Source organism: Hyalella azteca, unplaced genomic scaffold, assembly GCF_000764305.2.
Source record: "Hyalella azteca isolate HAZT.00-mixed unplaced genomic scaffold, Hazt_2.0.2 contig11550, whole genome shotgun sequence".
NCBI lineage: Eukaryota > Metazoa > Arthropoda > Malacostraca > Amphipoda > Hyalellidae > Hyalella > Hyalella azteca.
In genome coordinates this window covers 38554-59940 of record NW_025941543.1, presented here as the reverse complement: position 1 = coordinate 59940, position 21387 = coordinate 38554, and the positions used below count along the sequence as shown (strand labels likewise).

The window sequence follows — 21387 nt, the reverse complement described above, 5'->3', positions numbered from 1 at the left end:
ACTTTGTTCTACTATTGGATGAATATATGTATTTCCTTTTCAAGGCGCTACCAGAGTTCTCTTATTCCGACTCTATCTAAATAGTAAGAATTAGTTGTACATATGTCCGCTAGTATTTGGTGAATTTTGGTTACAGAAGGAAGATTTCACTGCTAGTTATGCACACAGCGGCCACAACCGTTTAATAATTCACAATTCTTTCTTGCTATTCAAGTAGAGTATTCAAGCAAACCAAGCAATTATAGGAGCTGAAATCAAGGTCTGAATACCCATATATAGTTCTGCGGTATGAATGGTGACACTCAAGACTGAGTTACATTCACGATTTTTTTCTACCCACACGTAACCAGTAAACGTCCACGATCTGCTGTGTTGGAAATTTGTTTTGTGAGTCAAACACAAGCTTTATTCGCTTCATATTTATCATTGATATTGTCAAGTAAAGGTGAGTCAGTTGAAGAGAATATGGAATAATCCATTGCCAAGCAGCAAACTTTTCAAACGATTGCGTTGGTGTTTGGAAGATCCCTTGGGAAGGAAAAACGGTTACATTTTTACAGTCAAATCTCACCGCATTCGTTGAATCCGAAGACCTGGTGTGGGAATTTGCTTTTTACGGATAACTTGAATTTGTATTGGCATTTCAGATTGGATAGTGTCTAAATACATTTAATAATCAACTGCTGTTCATTCGTCATTGAATGAATTTGTTATATTGTCCATGTATTCATGATATTGCACTGAGCTACGCGATATTTGTGACTTCGGTGGTGAGAATAGTTCAGTCTGGGATACATGCAATTATCTGCAGGTATACGCATGAACTCAGAAAAGTGTTCAGTAGCTAAGAGTTGATAGCTAATAAAGTTCTTGAAGAGCTGCCGATTTCATATTGTTGTGAATATGCTCCTCACGCTATATGAGTCCTAACTCTTACATTAAATGTGAAACACGGTTCAGCAAGGCCCGGCCGTACAGGTTGCCGGTGCTTGGTCGAGATGACACACGCTATTTTACCATTTTCGATTTATTTGCATGCTGAATTCTCTATTTTGGATTACACTCATATCCGTATTCATTGAATACCACAACAAAGGTATCGCCATACTATGTAGGGGGCTGATATTTTCAATTGTCGCTATAGAAGTCATTAGCACTCAGCCGCCACAGAACATTCCATTTCATGAGGTGCAGTTTTGTTTAGTCTGAGACAATTGAAATGGCAGAGAATGTTTCAAAAAAACGTTCGAAGTTTTTATCGTGCAAACAGTCGCACTATATCGGAGGGCTCGAAGACTTGAAGTCGACTATTGCTTATCACTGATGACTTACCCGCTCTTTGGGCATCATTTCGATGAAGGCTCCTTAGAGGTGCGTCTCATCGTCACGTCACAGTCCTGCTACGGTCTTTGTAAGTCATAATACGATGAATCTACTTGCATTTATATGAAATCATTACATGAAATAATATGTTTTTATTAATTCCCTGTCAATTTTTAGAGAGCAATTAGATTTACCATTTTGATTTTAATTTTATTTAAGGTATAATAATTATTCCCTGTTATATTTGTGCTTATGTAATTGTCATGTAAAATGTATTTACTTTCGTTCATTAAATTCATGTGAAATAAAACTTCATGTACACTGTAAATAATTTAATAGCAAAGAGATTGTTATTAAATAAGGAACTCGACCACATTAACCTCGTGATGTCGGTGATGATAATATGGCCGAGTCAGGTTTGTTGCCGATTGGTGAAATATTCGCTACTTATTCCCATGAGGCCAAGAAACGCTTCTAATTTAGCGAAGAATCATTATTAGCGAAGCTTTTTCGTTTGAGTGGAATATCATCGTTTCTTCCGTGCTTTTCCATGACCATAAGATTAAGATTTCTCTAGTTATGGATGATGATTTTTCGCTGTAGATTATTCCACCGTCTAGCAATAATGTAATTACGTAGCCATCTGCTTAAATGCTGCTGGGTATATAATCGAGATCAACCCTGCCTCTGCCCGGCTTAGCAACGCCAGAATGCGTAGGACAGCGCAGACGCAATGAAAGCATCGCTATGGTAATATTTAAGCTCACTTATTTCTTTGAGTGTATTGTTCGATGAATTTAGAAGACAAATTATTGAAAAATCGAAATATTATAATCGAATTGAATAATTTAAAATTATTGACTCACTCGCTGGCATAAACATTCGACCTCACGAGGTTAGTTTGGCCGAGTTATTCAATGATTTTAGCAGAGGGAAATATGCTTCGTTTTAACAAATATTCGAACATCGAATGCTTCTCCATGACCGAGTGATTGAAATGTCCGCGGCTGTCGGACAAAGGCGCCTCATCAAGCCGCTGTTGCCGATATAGGGCAGCAGCGATGCCTTAACTTTGCCTTGTAAATCAATTCCAGTTTCGTCGCCAGATGTTGTGAGATCCCGAAGCTCGTAGGCAAGCATTACTGAGGGTTAGGCTTCATTATCCCGCTAAGGTAAGGCTTCATTACTACAAGCCTACAAGCGTTATTAACGATGTCGCTGCAATGCTGATCATAACCTGTATGCTATTTAGAGCACGAAATCAAGCTAAACAAACCTGTCGCACCGCAGTGAAAAACCTATGAAAAAAATATTCCCAAAATGCAAGACCGAACCTGGAAGCCATTTTTTGTACGCCAGTTCGAAGTGTAGGACAAAAAAATGGTATTTTTGATTATAAAGTAGTCCTGTGCCTCGATTACGCAAGGTTTACTTTTCTTACGTTCCGCCATAACCTAAGACGCTTCGCAGCGCTAGGTTTCAAAAATATGTAAGAGATTAGAAAAAGTGAAGATCAGCAACTAACAAAATTCACGTTGTAACATATGCATAATTACTGAATACTTTGGCAAGCGAGGAGCTTCCACAGGTAATTGTATCACAGACTAAACTATTCGCACCCCTTCTCTCGCCGTCACAAACACTATATTACTCATATCAGTTCAGTACCAACTGTACCATGACTACGAGTACATAACAAAAGGTTTTGAGTTTGTCAATGTATTTAACGCTAACTTATTCTGGAATTGAAAAAATATCCAGTTTATATTAAAAATAGATATTGGTTGCTTGATGTCTCCTTCCAGCACACCCGATGTGGTAAAAATTTTAGTGTAACAATGCATGTAACCAATAAGTTTTCTTCAGTACAAAAAGTCATGAAAGACTTCTTTCATATTATTATTCAGTAACATGAATAACAGCCGCATGTTCAAGTGAGCAATAAATAAAATACTTAAAAAAACTTAAAAAAAACACGTTTTTCTTGTGGACTAAAAAGTAGAAAATAAAATACTTAAAAAAAAAACTTTTTAAAAAAACACGTTTTTCTTGTGGACTAAAAAGTAGAAAATAAATTATGGCTCGCCCCAAAAAACGTGTGTCGGGCAGATTTATGATCAAAGCGAAAAGCACACAACACACGAATTTTGAAAATTTGATGGTGAACGTACAGCCCGACCCACGTTTTTTGGGCGAGCCATAATTTATTTTCTACTTTTTAGTCCACAAGAAAAACGTGGTTTTTTAAAAAGTTTTTTTTAAGTATTTTATTTTCTACTTTTTAGTCCACAAGAAAAACGTGGTTTTTTAAAAAGTTTTTTTAAGTATTTTATTTTCTCCTTTTTAGTCCTTTAGTATTTGAGTTGGCCACGCAAATGCACGATAGAAAATTCTTTTCGAAGTTCTGTAGAAAATTGTATTCGAGGGGATACATTGTTGTTCCCGTATCCATCTTTACATTACATCCCGTATTTATTACATTTCATTGAATACATACGCCTGGAAACGTGCAACAAATTATTGATTATTGTATTATCATCGGGAGCTGAGCTTCCCTAAAAGTTTCAGAGCGCTAGCTAGCGGGAAAGTTGGTGAAATATCGTGTAGCCGCCATTTTCCCTTTTTCTGAAATTTGTAGCTATAGAATTAGCCTACTCGACGCAGTTGATTTCACTAGCGTCATTAGCATTCATTGTTAGCCCTTGATTACGGATGCCTGCACTACCAGGGGAACCAAGCTATTCGGTTCGTTCGATTTATCGTTTGTTTTTGTGAATTATTGATTATCCTGCTGAATTATTGATTTATCTTGGTTCATATATTTCATGTAATTAGCGTATATTTTGTTTTGTATATATTTCTTATGTATATATGTCATTTCCTTTCTAGAAACCATACATCATGGAATACTCGTTTTTTATCCTGCTATGATGGCGCGTCTATGAATAGTTCGGTAAACGTTCCCAAAGGACTAGCCAACAAGAAAGTCCTTTACATATCGATTGCAAGATTTGATCATCACAGACAGGCAGACAGACACGAAAGCGAGCTAAGAAAAATGTGGTAAAATAAATGATGACATGCGATGAGGGTTTGAATTTTTATGAAAAGAGAAAACTTGGGTGTAAAATAATCGAGTACATCTCAGGTAAAATTTCATGGGTTGAATTTCCTAAAATACACATGAAAGTTAAATATATGCCTTTCCCGGCGTTAAAGCATGGGAATATTATAATATTAATATGTAGTTGATGATTATTCTTGTTACCGGTTTTTAAACGATCAAAACGCTCTAGAAACAAAACATCAGTCCAGTGCTTAAATAATAATCATTAGCGAAACAAATATCCTATTTGGTTTGTGCTTCTTCATGACTGGAAGATAAGAATATCAGCGGCTTCTTGGATACGGCGCCTCGTGACATAATTTATTAATGGGAGATTGCACTAGCGATGCCTACTTTTTTATAGTCTAATGCTTTCAATGCCGGATGAAATCCACAAATTACTGATCATGGACTGCAGAATCAGCGTCTTTTTCTGTGCCAATAACAAGAAGCAGAGGACTCATGCAGCGTGTAAATATGCAATGATTAATCAGAATTTACCCACGTATTCAGTAGATTTAACTAAGTGAAAAGAATAACTACGAATTTCTGACAGGTTCGATATCGCGGCACGAACCTTTATCCTAAACTGAACTATTCCTATATCTCACAGAGGCTGCTCAAGCAAACATAACAGCCGTCGGCCCAGTTTTAACTCCTAAACAAGCCTTGTAGCAAACGCTTTGTATAAACATTCCCAGCTAATGTCAGCCACGGAGTTATGGACGTCACAGACCGCGCTAGAAACCTCGCAAGTCATACCAGTGCCACGACGGACTGAAGGAGTGGTGGTATGCATACGCTTCTGAGTTTGGGACCGCCAAGCTTCTGTTAACGACCTCTGGTGCAACGAGCTGCGTGCTCCTCGGAGGAAACTAGCAGCCGGCTCATGAATTTATATTTAATTAATTATTTGGTAAATGTTGCTAATTTAATAGTTAGCACTAGCTGTTAATGCTTTATATAGCCCTGATAATTCTAATAACACTCACAAAATTAGATCTCAAAACTAAAAAAATATAAAGATCATACCTGTCAAATGCGATGGCCCAGCGGTTACAGTCGGAGTACCAAGATTGGAGCAGAGAGGTGCGGGTTCGATCCCAGCTACTTGCGACAGTTTCTGGTTGGAGTCGGCGAGGAGGCCGGGCGGTTAAGTAAAGCAAAATTAGAGCAGTGAGTTGCGTGTTCGATCAATCTGTGAATATTTTGTAATAATAATAAGCAATTGTGAGAAAAAACATATTAAACACAAAAAGTAGGTGTTTATGTCTTCATGATGATTATGAAACCCTTCCATATATAAGAGAAGAAACGAACACGACATATAATATTATTAATTAATGTTTCATTGATTGTTCAAAAAAACGCGTTCTTTTGAATGTGTTCAATAACTCTGTTACTCCACTAGTAACGAATACACGGCAAATTCCTTTGCACGTCCAGCTGACACACTCATGTGACAGCGAGAACTATATTACTATAATAGTGCTAACTGGTTCTTTTTGTATAAGACGCCTATTTCAGCTGTTATAAATATGGTGCTTCTACCCCATGATGAAGACTCACGCTCGTGACCGAGGCCATGTTTTTGTAAGCGTCAGAGGCCATGTTTTCGTTGCCCAGGGAAGTAAAAGTGAATTAAAATAAATAGCGAGGCTATAGTAATGAGGCTGCATTTGTGCAGCATAAACATCCATGATAGCCGGACCAGAAAAATGATTTTCACATATTTATTTAAATACACAAGCCACTCACTAACTCTCGTCGTTAAATTTGAGGTCAGCGCGTCAGAGGGACTAAGAATCTTAAGTGGGTGGGCTCCATCTTTGCAAATACGGAAACTGAGGCATGGTCTCTCCTAGTGAATACTGTACCATGGATAACTTAAGTACGCTCCCTCCTTGTGGATGCGATACCTAAGACATGTTCACACTTATGTATACAATACCTAAGGTGCTGTCCCTTCTTGTGGGTGCGATACCTTAGACATGTGCACTGCTAGGGATACGATACCTAAGGTACGCTCCCTCCTTGTGGATATAAAACTTAGACATATTCACTCATAGGGATACGATACCAAAGGCACGCTCCCTTCTTGTGGATACGATCACTTGTTGACAGTGGAATAACATGTTTTCAATCGAATCAAACGTGTATCAGGCAGGCCATTGGTCAGACCAACTTGCATTGAGCCTGTTGCGACGAATTTCTGCCGATTCAGGCATTACCAATTCTACGAAGAGCAGCTCAAGAGACTAATCCAACATAGAAACCGAGGCTCATGTCACTTTGAATTGGAGATAGTGCCTCTTTGCCCTTCATATCTCCCGATAAATTTTACAGCCACCTGCTAGGTGCTACTCACCATTCTTGTTTAGTGGTCCTTTCAGTCACTAAAACATGAACGAATAAATCTAAAACAACGCTACTATAGGTCATGGTTGGCTCTAAAACAAGAACTGAGAGTAATATAACAGCAATACAATACTATAGATCATGTTTTAACTATAACCTGAAGTCTTAACGATGCATTAGAGTTCAGCCGCTCCGCCAGTCCGCGGCCAGACTTCAGGCCGGGCAGGTCGACGTCGCTAGCTGGTCGCAAGGCTGATCTTCTGTGACCTGCGACTCGGACGGCGTGGCTTTGAAATCTTAAGTCGAATCTCGCCCTTATTTTTTAATTAAGTGACATCTTGTTCCTCAGTTAAAATTAATGTCGCAAATCTTTTATACCTCGGCATCAAATAAATTAATTAGGTCCCTCAAATATCCCTAATGCAAGCATTAAGGATAAATGCTTGCATTTGAAGGGTTTAATATAAAGATAGCACTCAAATTCGTGCTGCGATAAATATATGTTTCTAGACAATAATTACAATAAAAGCTGGTGCAGCGTTTGTTGAAATTCTTTGCGTCATGAATAAGTTAAATGTTCGTTTCTGTATCCGTAGACTGGTTGATCTTAACCGGTCTGTTTATGTAATCAATATACATTTTACTGGATTTGTATACCTGGATACAATACGAGTGTGTACTATAAATTTATAATATAATATTAACAGAGAATAATAAATATAAAATAATATAATAATTAATTTGTTAATTGTATTAAAAGAAAAGTATCTTCGGTAGGGTTTAAGTAAGAAATGATGCTAGGAATTCATTAGATATCTAAGATATAATAGAAACTTCAGACAAATGTTAATCTAGAAGTCACAGGAAATAAGCTCGAGCTTGGAACAAGCTTGAGTGGAACAACTTGTATTTTTGTTTAGAGCTTGAATTCGAATATTCAATAAACTTAATTTATAAACATTGTTGAGAGAAGGTCATTGAAACATTAAGGTTACGAAAATACAGCTATTTTACAACGATGAAGAGGTGATGTAATTCCAAGATTTCGGATTATACTTCAAGAAACGAATATGCAATATCCCACGATGAATTGAAACATTCATGAATGACTTGAACTTAATTGTGAAATTAAATGGAAGTTGATGAAGGAGCCGTGAATGAAGTAGCCGGGAATGAATTAGTCTTGAATTAAACAGCCCTGAATGAAGTAGCCGTGAATGAAGTAGTCTTGAAGGAATTATAGCCGTGAATTAAACAGCCGTGAATGAATTAGCCTTGAATTAAACAGCCGTGAATGAATTAATCCTGAATAAAGGAGCCGTTAATAAAGGAGTCGTGAAAGAAGGAGCCGTTGCTAGGTGTATAGGAGCCGTTGCTAGGTGTATAGGAGCCGTTGCTAGGTGTATAGGAGCCGTTGCTGCTAGGTGTATAGGAGCCGTTGCTAGGTGTATAGGAGCCGCTGCTAGGTGTATAGGAGCCGTTGCTAGGTGTATAGGAGCCGTTGCTAGGTGTAGCTACGATGTCTGAGGAAACTAGCGCCTGGCGTCAGGCCGCGACCGTCGGCCGCATAGCAGGCAAGTGATCCCTTAAGTTAATCATCATTGCACTCCTCATGATTATAATAAAACGAATAAACAGATAATTATCTTTTATATGTATCAAGACCATTTTATTGTACATTTGCGAGTACTTGTGTGTTTGTTAGACGCCCAGTACTGTGGATATGTGGACGCTGTTTGTCCGCCAATCGTGTCGGGATTTTAAAAAGGAAAGGACAAATTAGGTTTATTAGGTTTAAAAACTAAAATGTGATTTTTTGGAAAGTGCGATCTCTAATTTTCTAGACAAATTATGGTTCAGTGATGGATGTTTCTCATTAATTGTAGTACTTATGTATATTTTAGTTTAGTGTGGATTTGGGATTTGGGTTTATAATAGGATTATCTTGCCGGTGCAACTCTAAGCTAACCTGCTAGTATTCTAATAATAGTCACAATTTCTGTTCAAATTACGTTTACGCCTAAAATGAAGGTAGTATATACTCAATATATCCTAACCACAGTATTAACTTTTAACTGCGACCAGATTAAGTTCTCGAACTCTGATAAAGAGAGGCGGCTGAATGATAAGTTCTGCCGACATTGAATATTGCGAAACTAATATTTGAACTGGTATACGGCCGAATGATACAGTATACAAACGCTGGCTATAGTACTACTCTTTTATAATGGTAGGCAGCTGACAATGATTTCGAGGATGCTGCTCTTTGTAAATGAAAAGCCATAGTTAGACGACTCAAATCATAAGAAATAGCAATAAATTTGATTTGAAAAGCAAAGGAATATCACGATGATGTCTCTCACTCAGATTATTATCATTAAGAGCGTCTCAATATATCAACGTCACCGTCATCCGAAGCGTAATTATCAGTAGCAATCAGATTGTGTAAATGTAAAGCCACTTCACTTTAAGTTTTGATAAGTCTGAGCGATTTAAGTGAACATGATAAGTTTGTGGTGGGGCTTTCATATGTAGCCTCTTGCAAATTGTGAAGCATGTTGGGGAATCTACAAGATTAGCTATAAGACAACCCCTAAATTAGCGGCAAATGTTAATTATGTATCAATAAATTTAATGAAATATGGTAATAGCGACGATGAGGGCTAAATAATAGGTTTATCTATCCTTATTTACCACAGGATCACGCACTCCTCCTGGTGATCTATTCCGGTCCGCTGACATCCCTGGTAGCACAGTCATCATACCGTCCGGGATCTCACTGACTTTTGGATCGCCGATCCCTGTGCCTTTTCCTCCGCACTCTAACAAGATCTTGAACCCGTCCGGCCACGCAGGATGCCCGCCTCCATGTCACTCGTTGGTGTCGCCCGTGCCGATCAGACTCTTGCCCAACCAAGCCAACGATGCTTACCCATTTGAATCCAACCCGAACAGCGCTTCAGCTCTGCATGCTGAATCCGATGAACCAAATTCTAGTAATTCACTCAAGAAAATAACAACATTTAAAAACAGTGCATTCGTCCCTAACGCTAAGCTATTCCATCCAGTTGTTTCCAATAAGCTATTTAACCCATCAGACTCTCAGTATGCTGTGTCACTCAATCCAGAGTCTATTGACCCAAGATCGGCGATCGATCTACTGCCTTCTTACAATCATAGGGATCATGTCTACATCAATCTACCGTGTATTTCATCAAGTTCCGGTGATTCTGCAATAAAAGATCTCAATGCAGACAACTCCGAGGAGGTCACCTCGACCTCGGGAGACGCGTTGGACTTCGACGAATCTTTCTACAGGCGAAAACAAAGACGCTATCGGTGAGCGTATGCTATCGGTAGCGCAGAAAAATATTGTGCAATAAAATGAGTGATTGTTCAATATTTTTGAACATTATAAAGAACATAAATAAAGAATATCATTACCTTCTGTGAACAATAGTTGGATGTCATGTCAACGATAAATAATATATGATAGTTGAGTTGAGAGATATACTACAATAAACTCAGTTGGAAGTAATGCTCGAAATTCCCACTTATTAATTTGAACAGTCAATTGTGACTTGTAGATCAATTACATCGATTGCATGCGAGTAGAACAAATGATAATTGTACAAATAGTGATCTTAGAACAGGCGACAATCCCGCATGATTTATGATCATCGCATAACTTACATTCTTTTGGAACATGCAATCATATTACTATTGAACTGTAATGTAAGTTAATTTCCATGAAAGTTACGTTGGATTTTCATCTAAGAAATGTTGACCTGTGTTGGTTAACTCGTTCACAGGACGACGTTCAGCAGTGAACAGTTGGCAGCCCTCGAGCGCTCGTTCGTCGCCAACCAATACCCTGATGTGTACTGCAGAGAACACATCGCAGCACAGACACATCTCACCGAAGCGCGTGTCCAGGTCAAACTAATACATCCATATGCTCATTGAAGTTGTGAAAATATATGAGTATGAGAAAATATTATACAGGTAATAATAATGATTTCAGTAGTCAACGTCAGAACGCGAATGGTCGAATAAGCTTATAATGTGAATTACTACGGGACGCATTTATTTTTTTTTCAGGTGTGGTTTCAGAACCGCAGAGCAAAATGGCGGAAGCACGAAAAAATGTTACAGAAACACCAAAATTCTTCCAGTTCTTATTATATTCAAAATCCACCTCTTTGTCCTCCCACTTCAATTCCACATTCCTCTTCGTCTTTTTCACTTCCTTATTCTTTTCAGCCAGCTTTAAATCGCCAAAATTTATCATTTTGTCAACCTTTCGTAGGATTTGTAGACAAAACAGAAGGTTCGGATTCTGAAGACTTTTTCTTAGCTGGATATCAAAAATGTCTGGCAACATCGGATGGAAAAAAAGATCTGCATTTCCTGGGCATTAAAAAAAGTCAGGCGGCAGTAAAGAACCAGACATTTACATCAAAACCAGGTCCAGATGCTACAATAAATACAGCCATGAATTTGCACGACGATTCGTTTAGAAGAGGCACGAATCGACATGACTCCAGCAACTTGGAGGGAGAGGAGAATATAAATAAAACCGTGGCCATCAAGGAACTACCATCAGAAGCATGCGCCTCGAGGACAAAAGAAGCCTTCAGTTCAGCTCTTTGCGTTGCCGACGAGTTAGGTAAGGCGGAGCATTCAATGCTGCTCTTTACAGAGCCCACGAGTTAGGTAAGGCGGAGCATTCAATGCTGCTCTTTACAGAGCCCAGGAGCTAGGTAAGGCATTCGATGCTTCTATTTACGAGCTCCAAGTTAAGTAAAGCTAGTTTAGCTTGTTTTTCCATTAGTAGATTTTTCATGAAGCAAACGTTCTATTGAGGATGATTTTCAGGGTCTGCTGGATTCGGGTATACAGGTAAAACAGAGGAAATTGAAGCAGTAGGAAATTTAGGAGCAATGTATGGTGTCGAACAAGAAAAACATCAGCAGCAGGATATCTGTGCGAATATTATCCGCAACGAATCACCTTTCATCGCCACACCTGTACAGGATGAAAATTTACACATCGATAAGACAGCTAGCACCTATCATCAGAATTGTATACCCACAGCAGCACCTAATATCTCAGTATCATATCATTACGCACCAGCAGCATTATGTAAGATTCCTTCACAAACACACAGCAGATTCATCAACACATGGTAACTGCAGTTGCGTGACAAAGCAGCAGCAACATCAAAAACACAGCAGCAAGATCACACACTGCAGCAGCATCACACAGGAACAGCGGCACAACACAGCAGCAGCAGCATCACACAGCAGCAGCAGCATCACACAGCAGCAGCAGCAGCAGCAGCAGCATCATCACACAGCAGCTGCAGCAGCATCACACAGCAGCAGCAGCAGCAGCAGCATCATATAGCAGGAACAATATCACACAGCAGCAGCAGCAGCATCACGCAGCAGCAGCAGCATCACACAGCAGCTGCAGCAGCATCACACAGCAGCAGCAGCATCACACAACAGCAGCAGCAGCATCACACAGCAGCAGCAGCATAACACAGCAGCAGCAGCATCACACAACAGCAGCAGCATCCAGCATAACAGCAGCAGCAGCAGCATCACAGCAGCAGCAGCATCACACAGCAGCAGCAGCATCACAGCCTGTCTCTTATACACATCTAGATGTGTATAAGAGACAGGCATCACACAGCAGCAGCAGCATCACACAGCAGCAGCAGCAGCTGTCTCTTATACACATCTAGATGTGTATAAGAGACAGGCATCACACAGCAGCAGCAGCATCACACAGCAGCAGCAGCATCACAGCAGCAGCAGCATCACACAGCAGCAGCAGCATCACACAGCAGCAGCAGCATCACACAGCAGCAACAGCAGCATCACAGAGCAGCAGCAGCATCAAACAGCAGCAGCAGCATCACACAGCAGCAGCATCACACAGCAGCAGCAGCAGCAGCAGCATCACACAGCAGCAGCAGCATCACACAGCAGCAGCAGAAGCAGAGCAACTGCAGCAGCACAGCTAAGCCTGAGGGTCAGAGGGAAGCCCTCCGTGTGCTGCCTATGACAATTGCTGGGACCTTCCCTTGCCCTCATCCATGTCAGCTGCGGCGCCCGCTACTGCACCTATAATTAAATGAACAACTCAGCATCACGATAGTTATTGCGACTCCGATAAATTTGGTGGCATAAGATGAAATGGATGTCAAAGGAAAGTATATTGTTGTTTGATCATGTTTCTACCGACGCATTAACATTCGTCGATGCTATTAGTTTCCAAAGGTCTGGCATCGAGAGTGTTGCAGCTACTAGACAGAGCGTTAACTAAAGTACTAAGTTTTTATTTCACCAAATCATTGTTATAAAAAATTTATTGTAGATTTGTACCGTTTCTGTAGTTACTATTGAAGACGATATGTTTTATAATATTGTTACGTTGCTCTCTACGTCAGATGTTCACGTGTTACCAACCTGAACAAAGTCGTATTCTGTTCCCGTGCAGGTATTGGGGTCTGCAACGATGAGTCAGCAGAAAACTCACGCACGGTTGAGCCCTTGGATTCACCAATTACGAGCGTTGGACAAAACATGGACCAAAACTCCGACGAAACGAAAAGCCCATATTTTGTTGTAGACCCAGTTGAAAAAAACATAGGTAGCGACTTCGGGTCCGATTTATTGGTAAGAGAAACAGATAAGTCGAAAGGCGTTACAGTGAGAACGTCTAAGAACGCTGGAAAATCATGTAGAAGCAATAGCGAGTCCCCAAGAGTACTAACTACTCCTTCCCCACCAACATCCCCCTGTGCAGATAGCCCCACGGTATCTTCCCCAGGCTCCCCACAGCTTTCGTACTTTCTACCTCTGTTTCCCTTGTCTACTTCCCCACTGCAGGCCGAACGACAATCCTCGGCTACTTCGGGAGTAGATGATTTGGAGGAAGAAAGATCCAGTGAAGATCAATGCGGAATTAATTACAATAATGCAAAAGGGAACAACAATACAGAGGAAAATAACTTTCAAAACTCATCTCACATTCCAACTTCAGGGATTTTGGAATCACCACAGCATAGAAAAACCGATTCATGCATGAGTGTCCTATCATTTACTTACACACCGGATGAAAGTTACACGGAGAAAAATAAAATTGAAGTCATTGAAAGTCAAATTTCTGAAGAAACCTTGTCACCGCTAGGTCAAAGCGACCCTGACCAAATTTTGCATCCAATAGAAAATATGAATACATGTTCAAACTTGCGCTGTATCCCCATTCCATCAACATCTTTTGGAAATTTTCCTTCCTCTGCTCCAAATGTTGAAAGTTTTTTGATGCGTCCAACAGACTCAACGCATTACGAAAGCAATGATGAATCAGAAACCTCATACTTCGAAAGTGAATTGCTTACACCATCTGTAAACTTCAACGATAATACTTCTCTTTACATGCTTGATAAAAATCTTCACTCTTCGGAGCATAGAAGTAAACTCGAAGAGTATTCCGAGACTGATGAGCCGGTCACCACAAAGTCTAATGACAACCCTGACATGAATTGGTTCCACTCCGACTTGTCTTGTGATATATTAAATACCAAAACAAAGAGCTGCACCAGGTCTGATGATGATAAAAATGGCAGTGAGAGTTACTTGGATTTGTCTTCTCCGACGGATCTTGCGGAACTGCGAATGACCGCACGACAGCAACTCAACAGAAGTTTTGAAGAAGAATAGTAATATATTTTTAAAATTTACGTAAATGTTTTGTTAGTTTAATATATTCTAGTTGCCTTGTTGACTGAATGAATTAGCTTCGTTGTAACGCCTTGTTTTATTTGGTTTTTCTTTTTGAATAAATGAATGTGTTGCGTAGATGCATGACTGCCTAAGGTGTGACCGCAAGGCAATGCGGTCCCAATTCCATTCCAGATCAAAAACGATTAAACTCATTCGTTAATTCGTAGGAAAAGCTGAAAATGAAAATTTTACGACAAGGAATGATGAAGGATTATATCTTTAATCGGTGATTAGCTTTTGCAACAGTACAGTCTACGGAGTTGGTTGAGAGATCTAAGTCACTCGACGACATTATTGGACCAAAAGCAACTTGTATTGTTTGATCGCAATTATTCGTTTGGCTCCAAATTGCTTTGTTTTAAGAGGCTGTAGTAGAAGGTTTATATGAAAAACAAGCATGTAACGAGTGTAGTGCATTATTTTTCGTCGAAGAAGTTAATTTAAAATTTCCCTTGCGAATTGCAACAGGCCAGGTGCAGACACTTCTTTTCAGTGCAGACACTTCTATTGTATTGTAATAGTAGTGCAGACACTTCTATATATTCACTTGTCAGTGCAGACACTTCTATTGTAAACCTTTTTAAGTTACATTCGGAACATTGAACATAAAACTAATTTTACATTTTAACGCTAATAACGCCACTGTGGATACATGAACTGCCCATATCGAGAAGAAATTGATTATGCTGAAGTTTTCCGAAGCCAGTTCTCAAATTTCATTTCTCCGATGACTTTGAAATCATTGTTGAGGGGGGGCGACAACCCCACTCACCCCAGCCCCCTCAAGATCTCATTGTTAGATGTTACTTGGCTTCTCAACGCGACTTGGGATCGATAACGTGATTGCTCTTCAAAAGAAACGATAACTTCCGAGACGAGATCTACGAGGCATGCATCGTACATTGTGTTAGAATCATTTATAACTTTTTCAAATAGATTTTATCGAATGTCTATTGACTTTTAATTACACTACAGAGTTCAACAGTGTTCGAGAGCACTCGGTGTCAGTGCGTCGGTGGGTGTGCGGGCCAAAGTCTCACTTAATGTCTTAAATAAGTATTTTTCAAATTGAACCTAATTAAAATTCTTTGATTTCCATGATGATTTCTGAGACTCATCATTGAGATGAGGCTCAGAAATAAATTAAAGAATTTGTCTAAGTCTCCAATTACTTTTTTTACTGCAATCTTCCTAGTGAACATAGTATAGTAAAAAAATTGTCAATTTTTATTTCATGTGAATTGATTTGCTAACCATTCTCTAACATGATACCATTAGAAGCTTATTGAGATGTAATTATAGCTTCTAATATCATCTCTATTGATTTGTGAATTTTCGGTATTATTTTTTAGATCAAAAGAAATAAAGTTTTTTTTTATTATTAAGCTATTAATTCCTATGAAGTTGTAAGATAAGTTGGCGGTCGATGGGACGAGAATTGTGTTTGCGAATTTTCGTAGTTTTGTCAATTTTCACTTAATGGAAATTGCAAAGGGCTCGCTTCTCCGTCTACGCATTGCAAGCGCGAAGATGAAAAATGGCATTCGCATACTAGTTCAACCATGGGCATTCACACTTGACTCCGGTCGAAGTTGGAAGCTACTGATGACATTTGATGTGTGCAAGTTGTTCTGCCGAGTTCGCTTGTAACCTGCTCGCAGGATTGAACTTCAACGAAGTCAGGTGGCTTCCACTTTTCCATCTTCCATTCCAGTAAAACTGCAAAATTGTCATTATCCCTCAGTATTCTTCATATTAATCAATACTATTATTTTTTTTTTCTTCTGTAATCAGTTGGAGGGCAGTTGCCCAGCGTAAGCCTTGCAGGGCCGGAGACGATGGGCATGTGGAGTAAGTGCCAGTCATTACCCACACATTAAACCAACAGGATTGTAAATGAAAGAGACTGGAGCTGAGATTTTAATGCAGTGAAAATGAATAACAAGGTGGGCTTTTAATATAAGTATTTAGATATGAAAAATAGTGTAAATAATGATACCCTTGGCAACGTACGTATCTGTCGAAGATTAAATCTAATAAATGGTCGTCGTTGAAGACGAATAAAGAAATAATAATATGATATAACAATTATTCTGACAATAAAAGGGAACCTATTAGAGCTCAAACTAATCTGCAGCGGGGATCAGCGGAACGATAATGATCAAGGAGAAAATTGTTGCGCGACGTTAACTTCCTAACGGTGTTGCCAAGGTAAAGGTAAATTATAATTTTATTACAAAATAAAAGTCGCAAAAATGTCTCTAACACTACAGGCAAAAATAAACGGAGGAAGCATAGTGGAGCCTCCAATCACTCAGATTCGGATGGAAACACTTGCTCCAGCCATGAAAATTCATTACTTTCCTCTTTTTATCACAATGGAATTCCATCTCTTTCAGAACCATTGCTCTTAACCCAGAGCTCAGCATTCAGCACTTCAACACAACCTTAACCTGCCTCATCACTGAGGCTCACTCTAGCCCCAACAGCCCACCTGACTGTGATACTTCATTAGAAGTTCTTCCTATGATGCCAAACTAATTCTGGTATTCACAATTTTTAACGATATTCGAGCTCTCTTCCTGTAATTACAGCAGGACAAAGAACCAATGCTAAGAATCATGTGAAACCACAAAACAGCTTCGTTTTGATTGAGCCTGCCTGGCTGCTGGATGGTTCATCAGGAAATATCATGGCAGCAGGCGGTTCTCAAGCTCGTTTCTGTTACGCTTGTTACAAAGCAGGGGAGAGTCCTTGGCTGTGTTCTCTAACCTAAGATAAATTTAGCAGTAGAAATATGCACCATAAAAACCAACATTAGAGTGATATACCTAATGTAGAATTTATGACACGAGATGTAAACACGACATTTATCACGCCGAGATGTAAAAGCGTTAAAGTGGTTTTGTATATATAGTATAGCGGTGCTGTCATTAATCCGTTAGACCTATCGCCAATTCTAAGCATCACAGAAATATTCACAGCTTGTTGTAGGTCTCGAACATGCAACTCACTGCTCCAATTTTTCCAAAAGAAGATGCTCTTTTGAAATAACAGCAGTGTAAGGTGAAGGCATCTAGTTAAAGCAGTCTAGCGACCAAGCTACGTAGCTCCGGCTCTAGAGTGGAAAACTCAATCGTTATTTCCCCTTAGCTTATTGTTTTTTCTCTGCCTTCATTTTGGTAGCACATTTAGGTTCTGCCGAACAGGAAAATAAATAATGATTTATTCTTATTTTTTTTCTTATTGATTTACTTGAATTTCGTAAATGTTATTGCTTCTTTGGAGATGCTCTCTGTGGAATGCTCATAACACGTATTGGCTCAGTCGCTCAGTTTATAATGAACAGAAATTTTTTAATTTGTTGCCAAATTTGCGTCATCACTGTCTACCCGTTGAATGCCATATCTACCTTATATCTACATAGATTGGAAAGTTGTCCAAGTCGCATATTTGACCTAAGAAGTCCCAGAGTAAATCAGCAAAAACTGTAAGGAGTTTCTCTATCTATAACTCAAAATGGACCGGCATTTAAACAATGAAACATGCGCTTTCGTATACGTGAATCATGGGAGATTTTTCAGACAATTTGAATGCTGAAACTATAAAGCCTCAAAATATCGGTAACATTATGTTGATAGGACACTTTTTGAGTTAGTCTGTATTCACCTCCTGCTTTTTATTATATCTCTGCATTATCGAATGAGGAAACCTCAATATATGTCTAAACAATTTTGAACTCCGACCAACAATAAATATCGTTCGCACGCTTTCCAGTAGTATTTATGTCTTTGGAACAACACTGTATATTATAGTATATAGTATATTGATTTCGGCGTTCGTTAGACCATCAGACCTGTCTCCAATTCTAAGCATCGCAGAATATTTACCACTTGCTGTGGTCTCGAACAGGCAACTCACTCAGCACGCTCCAATTTTGCTGTGCCTAACTGTTTGGTCATCTTACTCTGAACTGTACCCACCGGGCCACCATGCCAATAGCTTGCCATCGTTCATAAATACGAAAAAATCATGTTCATATATGCGCAAAGTCAATTGCATCATTTATAGACTTGTACTGTTACATTTGCCTAATTAGATAGAGAATAAAATATTCATGTACAATATCTCATCGAAATGTTCCAGTAAAAGTTGTTTCTCTGCAAACTCGGAAGCATCAGGAGTGACGTGTTCCAGTATACGACAGCATGGCTGGTTAAGTAATACTTATATGAACGAAGTTTACCAAATATATCAAAACTGAAAACGACGTGTATTTATTTATCAATTTTTCGAGTAAGTTTTAAATGAATGTTCTGATTGAGTATTTACGCAAAAATTATGTAGTTAAAATGCTCATTTTTTATGCTATTAGAAGACAGTAGATCATTGGAAATCCATTTTGAAACTTTATCAGTTATGTATTAGATTTATTAGAACGATGCAATTGAATACGGAAAATGAAATGCAATAAAGTGTAATTGTATAACGAGTAAATAAGAAAAATAAAGTTTTAATGTTAAATAAGATCGCGCTGAGAAGCATTCATAAAAGCCCAGCAGCTAGAGTTCGCTGAAGTGTCGATTCGGTCAATTCGGTGCAGCTATCTCAGTCAATGGTCTGTTATGGAAAGATCGGGTTCAAAATGCCGGATCCCTTGAGGAATCAAGTACCTACAAGAATCGGCAGCAGGTGCAAAAGAACACAACAAATACGAAAAGTGCAAAAAGTCGGCAACAGGTCATGGGCCTATTCCTTCAGTGCCGACCCTTCTATTCTAAACCATTAATACGATCAATTAATTAGCAGTTGGTTTAGGATTGTTGTCTCTAATATTGGGAATGTGTAGATGAGTTTTTTTGAATAAATCAGTTATTAGAACAGTTCTTGCCAAAAAGAATCACAAAATTTTAGAACACATTTTAGGAGCTCTTTGCTGAAAGGTATAAAGCAGCTGCTCGCGTGTTCCGCTTTAAAGGACGCGGCAAATGCTGCGTGCACATTGAGGGAGAAGCTGGGATGGAGTGCGGTTGGATTGGTGGCAACTGGCAAGACGTATGGTGTGTCCGCTAGCTTCGAAGCTCGAACTACAACAAAGGAAAGGCAACTGACTTGCTCTTCTCCTCTGTAAAGTTGTAATTATTTCTCAGCATTATTTATACTTTGCCCTGTGTCAGCCTTGTGGTGGACACGATGGGCAAAAACAAACGGAGAAAGCAAAGTGGAGCTTCTAATCATTCAGACTCAGATGGAAACACTTGCTCCAGCCATGAAAATTCTTTACTTTCCTCTTTCGATCCAAATGGAATTCCATCTCTTTCACAACCACCTTCCTTAGCCATAGGCTTAACTCAGAGCTCAGGCTCAGCAATTCAATGTAACCTGGACCTGCCTCCCCACACTAGCCATGGTGTGGTTGGTGCCCAGCCAATCTGTAATACTTCATCAAATGTTCTTCCCATGATGCCCAACATTACAACTAAAACTTATTCTGGTATTGACAAGAATCACAACTTTGAGGGATTCTTCAGCTCTCTCCCCCTTGATGATGTCTCTGACTCTGACACTGTAATTACAGCCGGACAAAGAAACAATGTAGAAAACCTAACAAGTCAGCAAAGCTGTGTCATTTTGATTGAGCCAATTTCACTCCTGGATGGTGGAGACTGTCAATCTGCATCTGGTCAAGTTGATTTAAGTAGGTTCCTCTCTAATGACCTTGCTCTCAGCAAGGCACTGGCCACCTCAGCTTTTGGAAAAGTCGGCATCTCTAGCATGTCAAAAAACATTGCCCGTAATTTACTAGTTCTAAATATGAAGACATCACAAGGTGTCTCACATCTGCTGGAGGTAGAGAAGCTGGGCATGTGGAAAATTAAATGCAGACTTCCTGCTAGTCAAACTACAACAGCAGGAGTTATTGGCCCATTTGGCAGTGAAGTGTCCAGTGAGGAACTCGCTGAAGCTCTGACCTCTGCAGGACATCTGGGTGTTACTGCAGAGAGAATCTTGAAGGGAAAAGACCTCATCAGGACCTCAATGTTCAAAGTAGTCTTCCCTTGTAGTGCCCTGCCTTCACACGTGACCATTGGTTACCAGCGTTTCCAGGTTAACATGTTTGTTGATAAACCCTGGCAGTGTTTCAGATGTCAGCGCTTTGGACCAGGGTGGAATTCTAGAAATGGAAGTTCACTTATAAAAAAGCTTTCCACCCAAGGTGGAATGCTTTCCTTAGATACAGTGCTATGCCAAGTGCCAGGTGACTAACTATAAATGAAAAGGAGAATCAAAAGTGGACAAACTGTTTCAATTGTACAGTAACCTCAGATTTGTTATAAAATTGTTTGATAGATATTTTCTATTTTTTTTTTATTTAATGGATTTTTTGAAAATTATCCAGGCTTTTTGTTTTTAATGATCAAGTTTAAGTTGAGTATTTAGTTAACCAGTACTGTAGACATATACCATATTTGGGGGCGGGGCTTATGGGCACAACCAATCACAGCTTGAAAGCATCTCCATCAACCAATCACAGCTTGAAAGCATCCCCATCGACCAATCACAGCTAGAAAGCAGATAACATTACAATTCCATTAACAAATCACAGCTAGAAAGCTGGAAGGGGCTAAAATCACAATCCCATCAACCAATCACAGCTGGAAAGTGATAGGTTATGTATATGATATGAAATATGATGGACTGAAAGTAGAAAGTTCCTGGCCTTTCCAAGCTTTCAGGTCCTGCTTTCCAATATGCTATGTGTACTGGTTAATTTAATATCCCTCTAGAATTCCACACTGT

General features: G+C 39.3%; 1 protein-coding gene across 1 annotated transcript; it reads left to right on the top strand.

Moving 5' to 3' along the window:
* The first annotated feature begins 8306 nt into the window (after positions 1-8306).
* Positions 8307-15489, top strand: LOC108683143. The gene is made up of 6 exons (XM_047882886.1): positions 8307-8361; positions 9487-9783; positions 9886-10126; positions 10600-10723; positions 10889-11456; positions 13298-15489. The coding sequence occupies exons 1-6, from the start codon at positions 8307-8309 to the stop codon at positions 14521-14523; spliced, it is 2511 nt and encodes an 836-aa protein (XP_047738842.1). The 3' UTR covers positions 14524-15489.
* Positions 15490-21387: the final 5898 nt, after the last annotated feature.

Coding starts and splice junctions, on each gene's coding strand:
- LOC108683143 (XM_047882886.1), top strand. CDS start 8,307: ATGTCTGAGGAAACTAGCGCCTGGCGTCAGGCCGCGACCGTCGGCCGC. Junction 9,784..9,885: donor ATCCGATGAACCAAATTCTA/GTAATTCACTCA, acceptor TTAACCCATCAG/ACTCTCAGTATGCTGTGTCA. Junction 10,127..10,599: donor CGAAAACAAAGACGCTATCG/GTGAGCGTATGC, acceptor ACTCGTTCACAG/GACGACGTTCAGCAGTGAAC.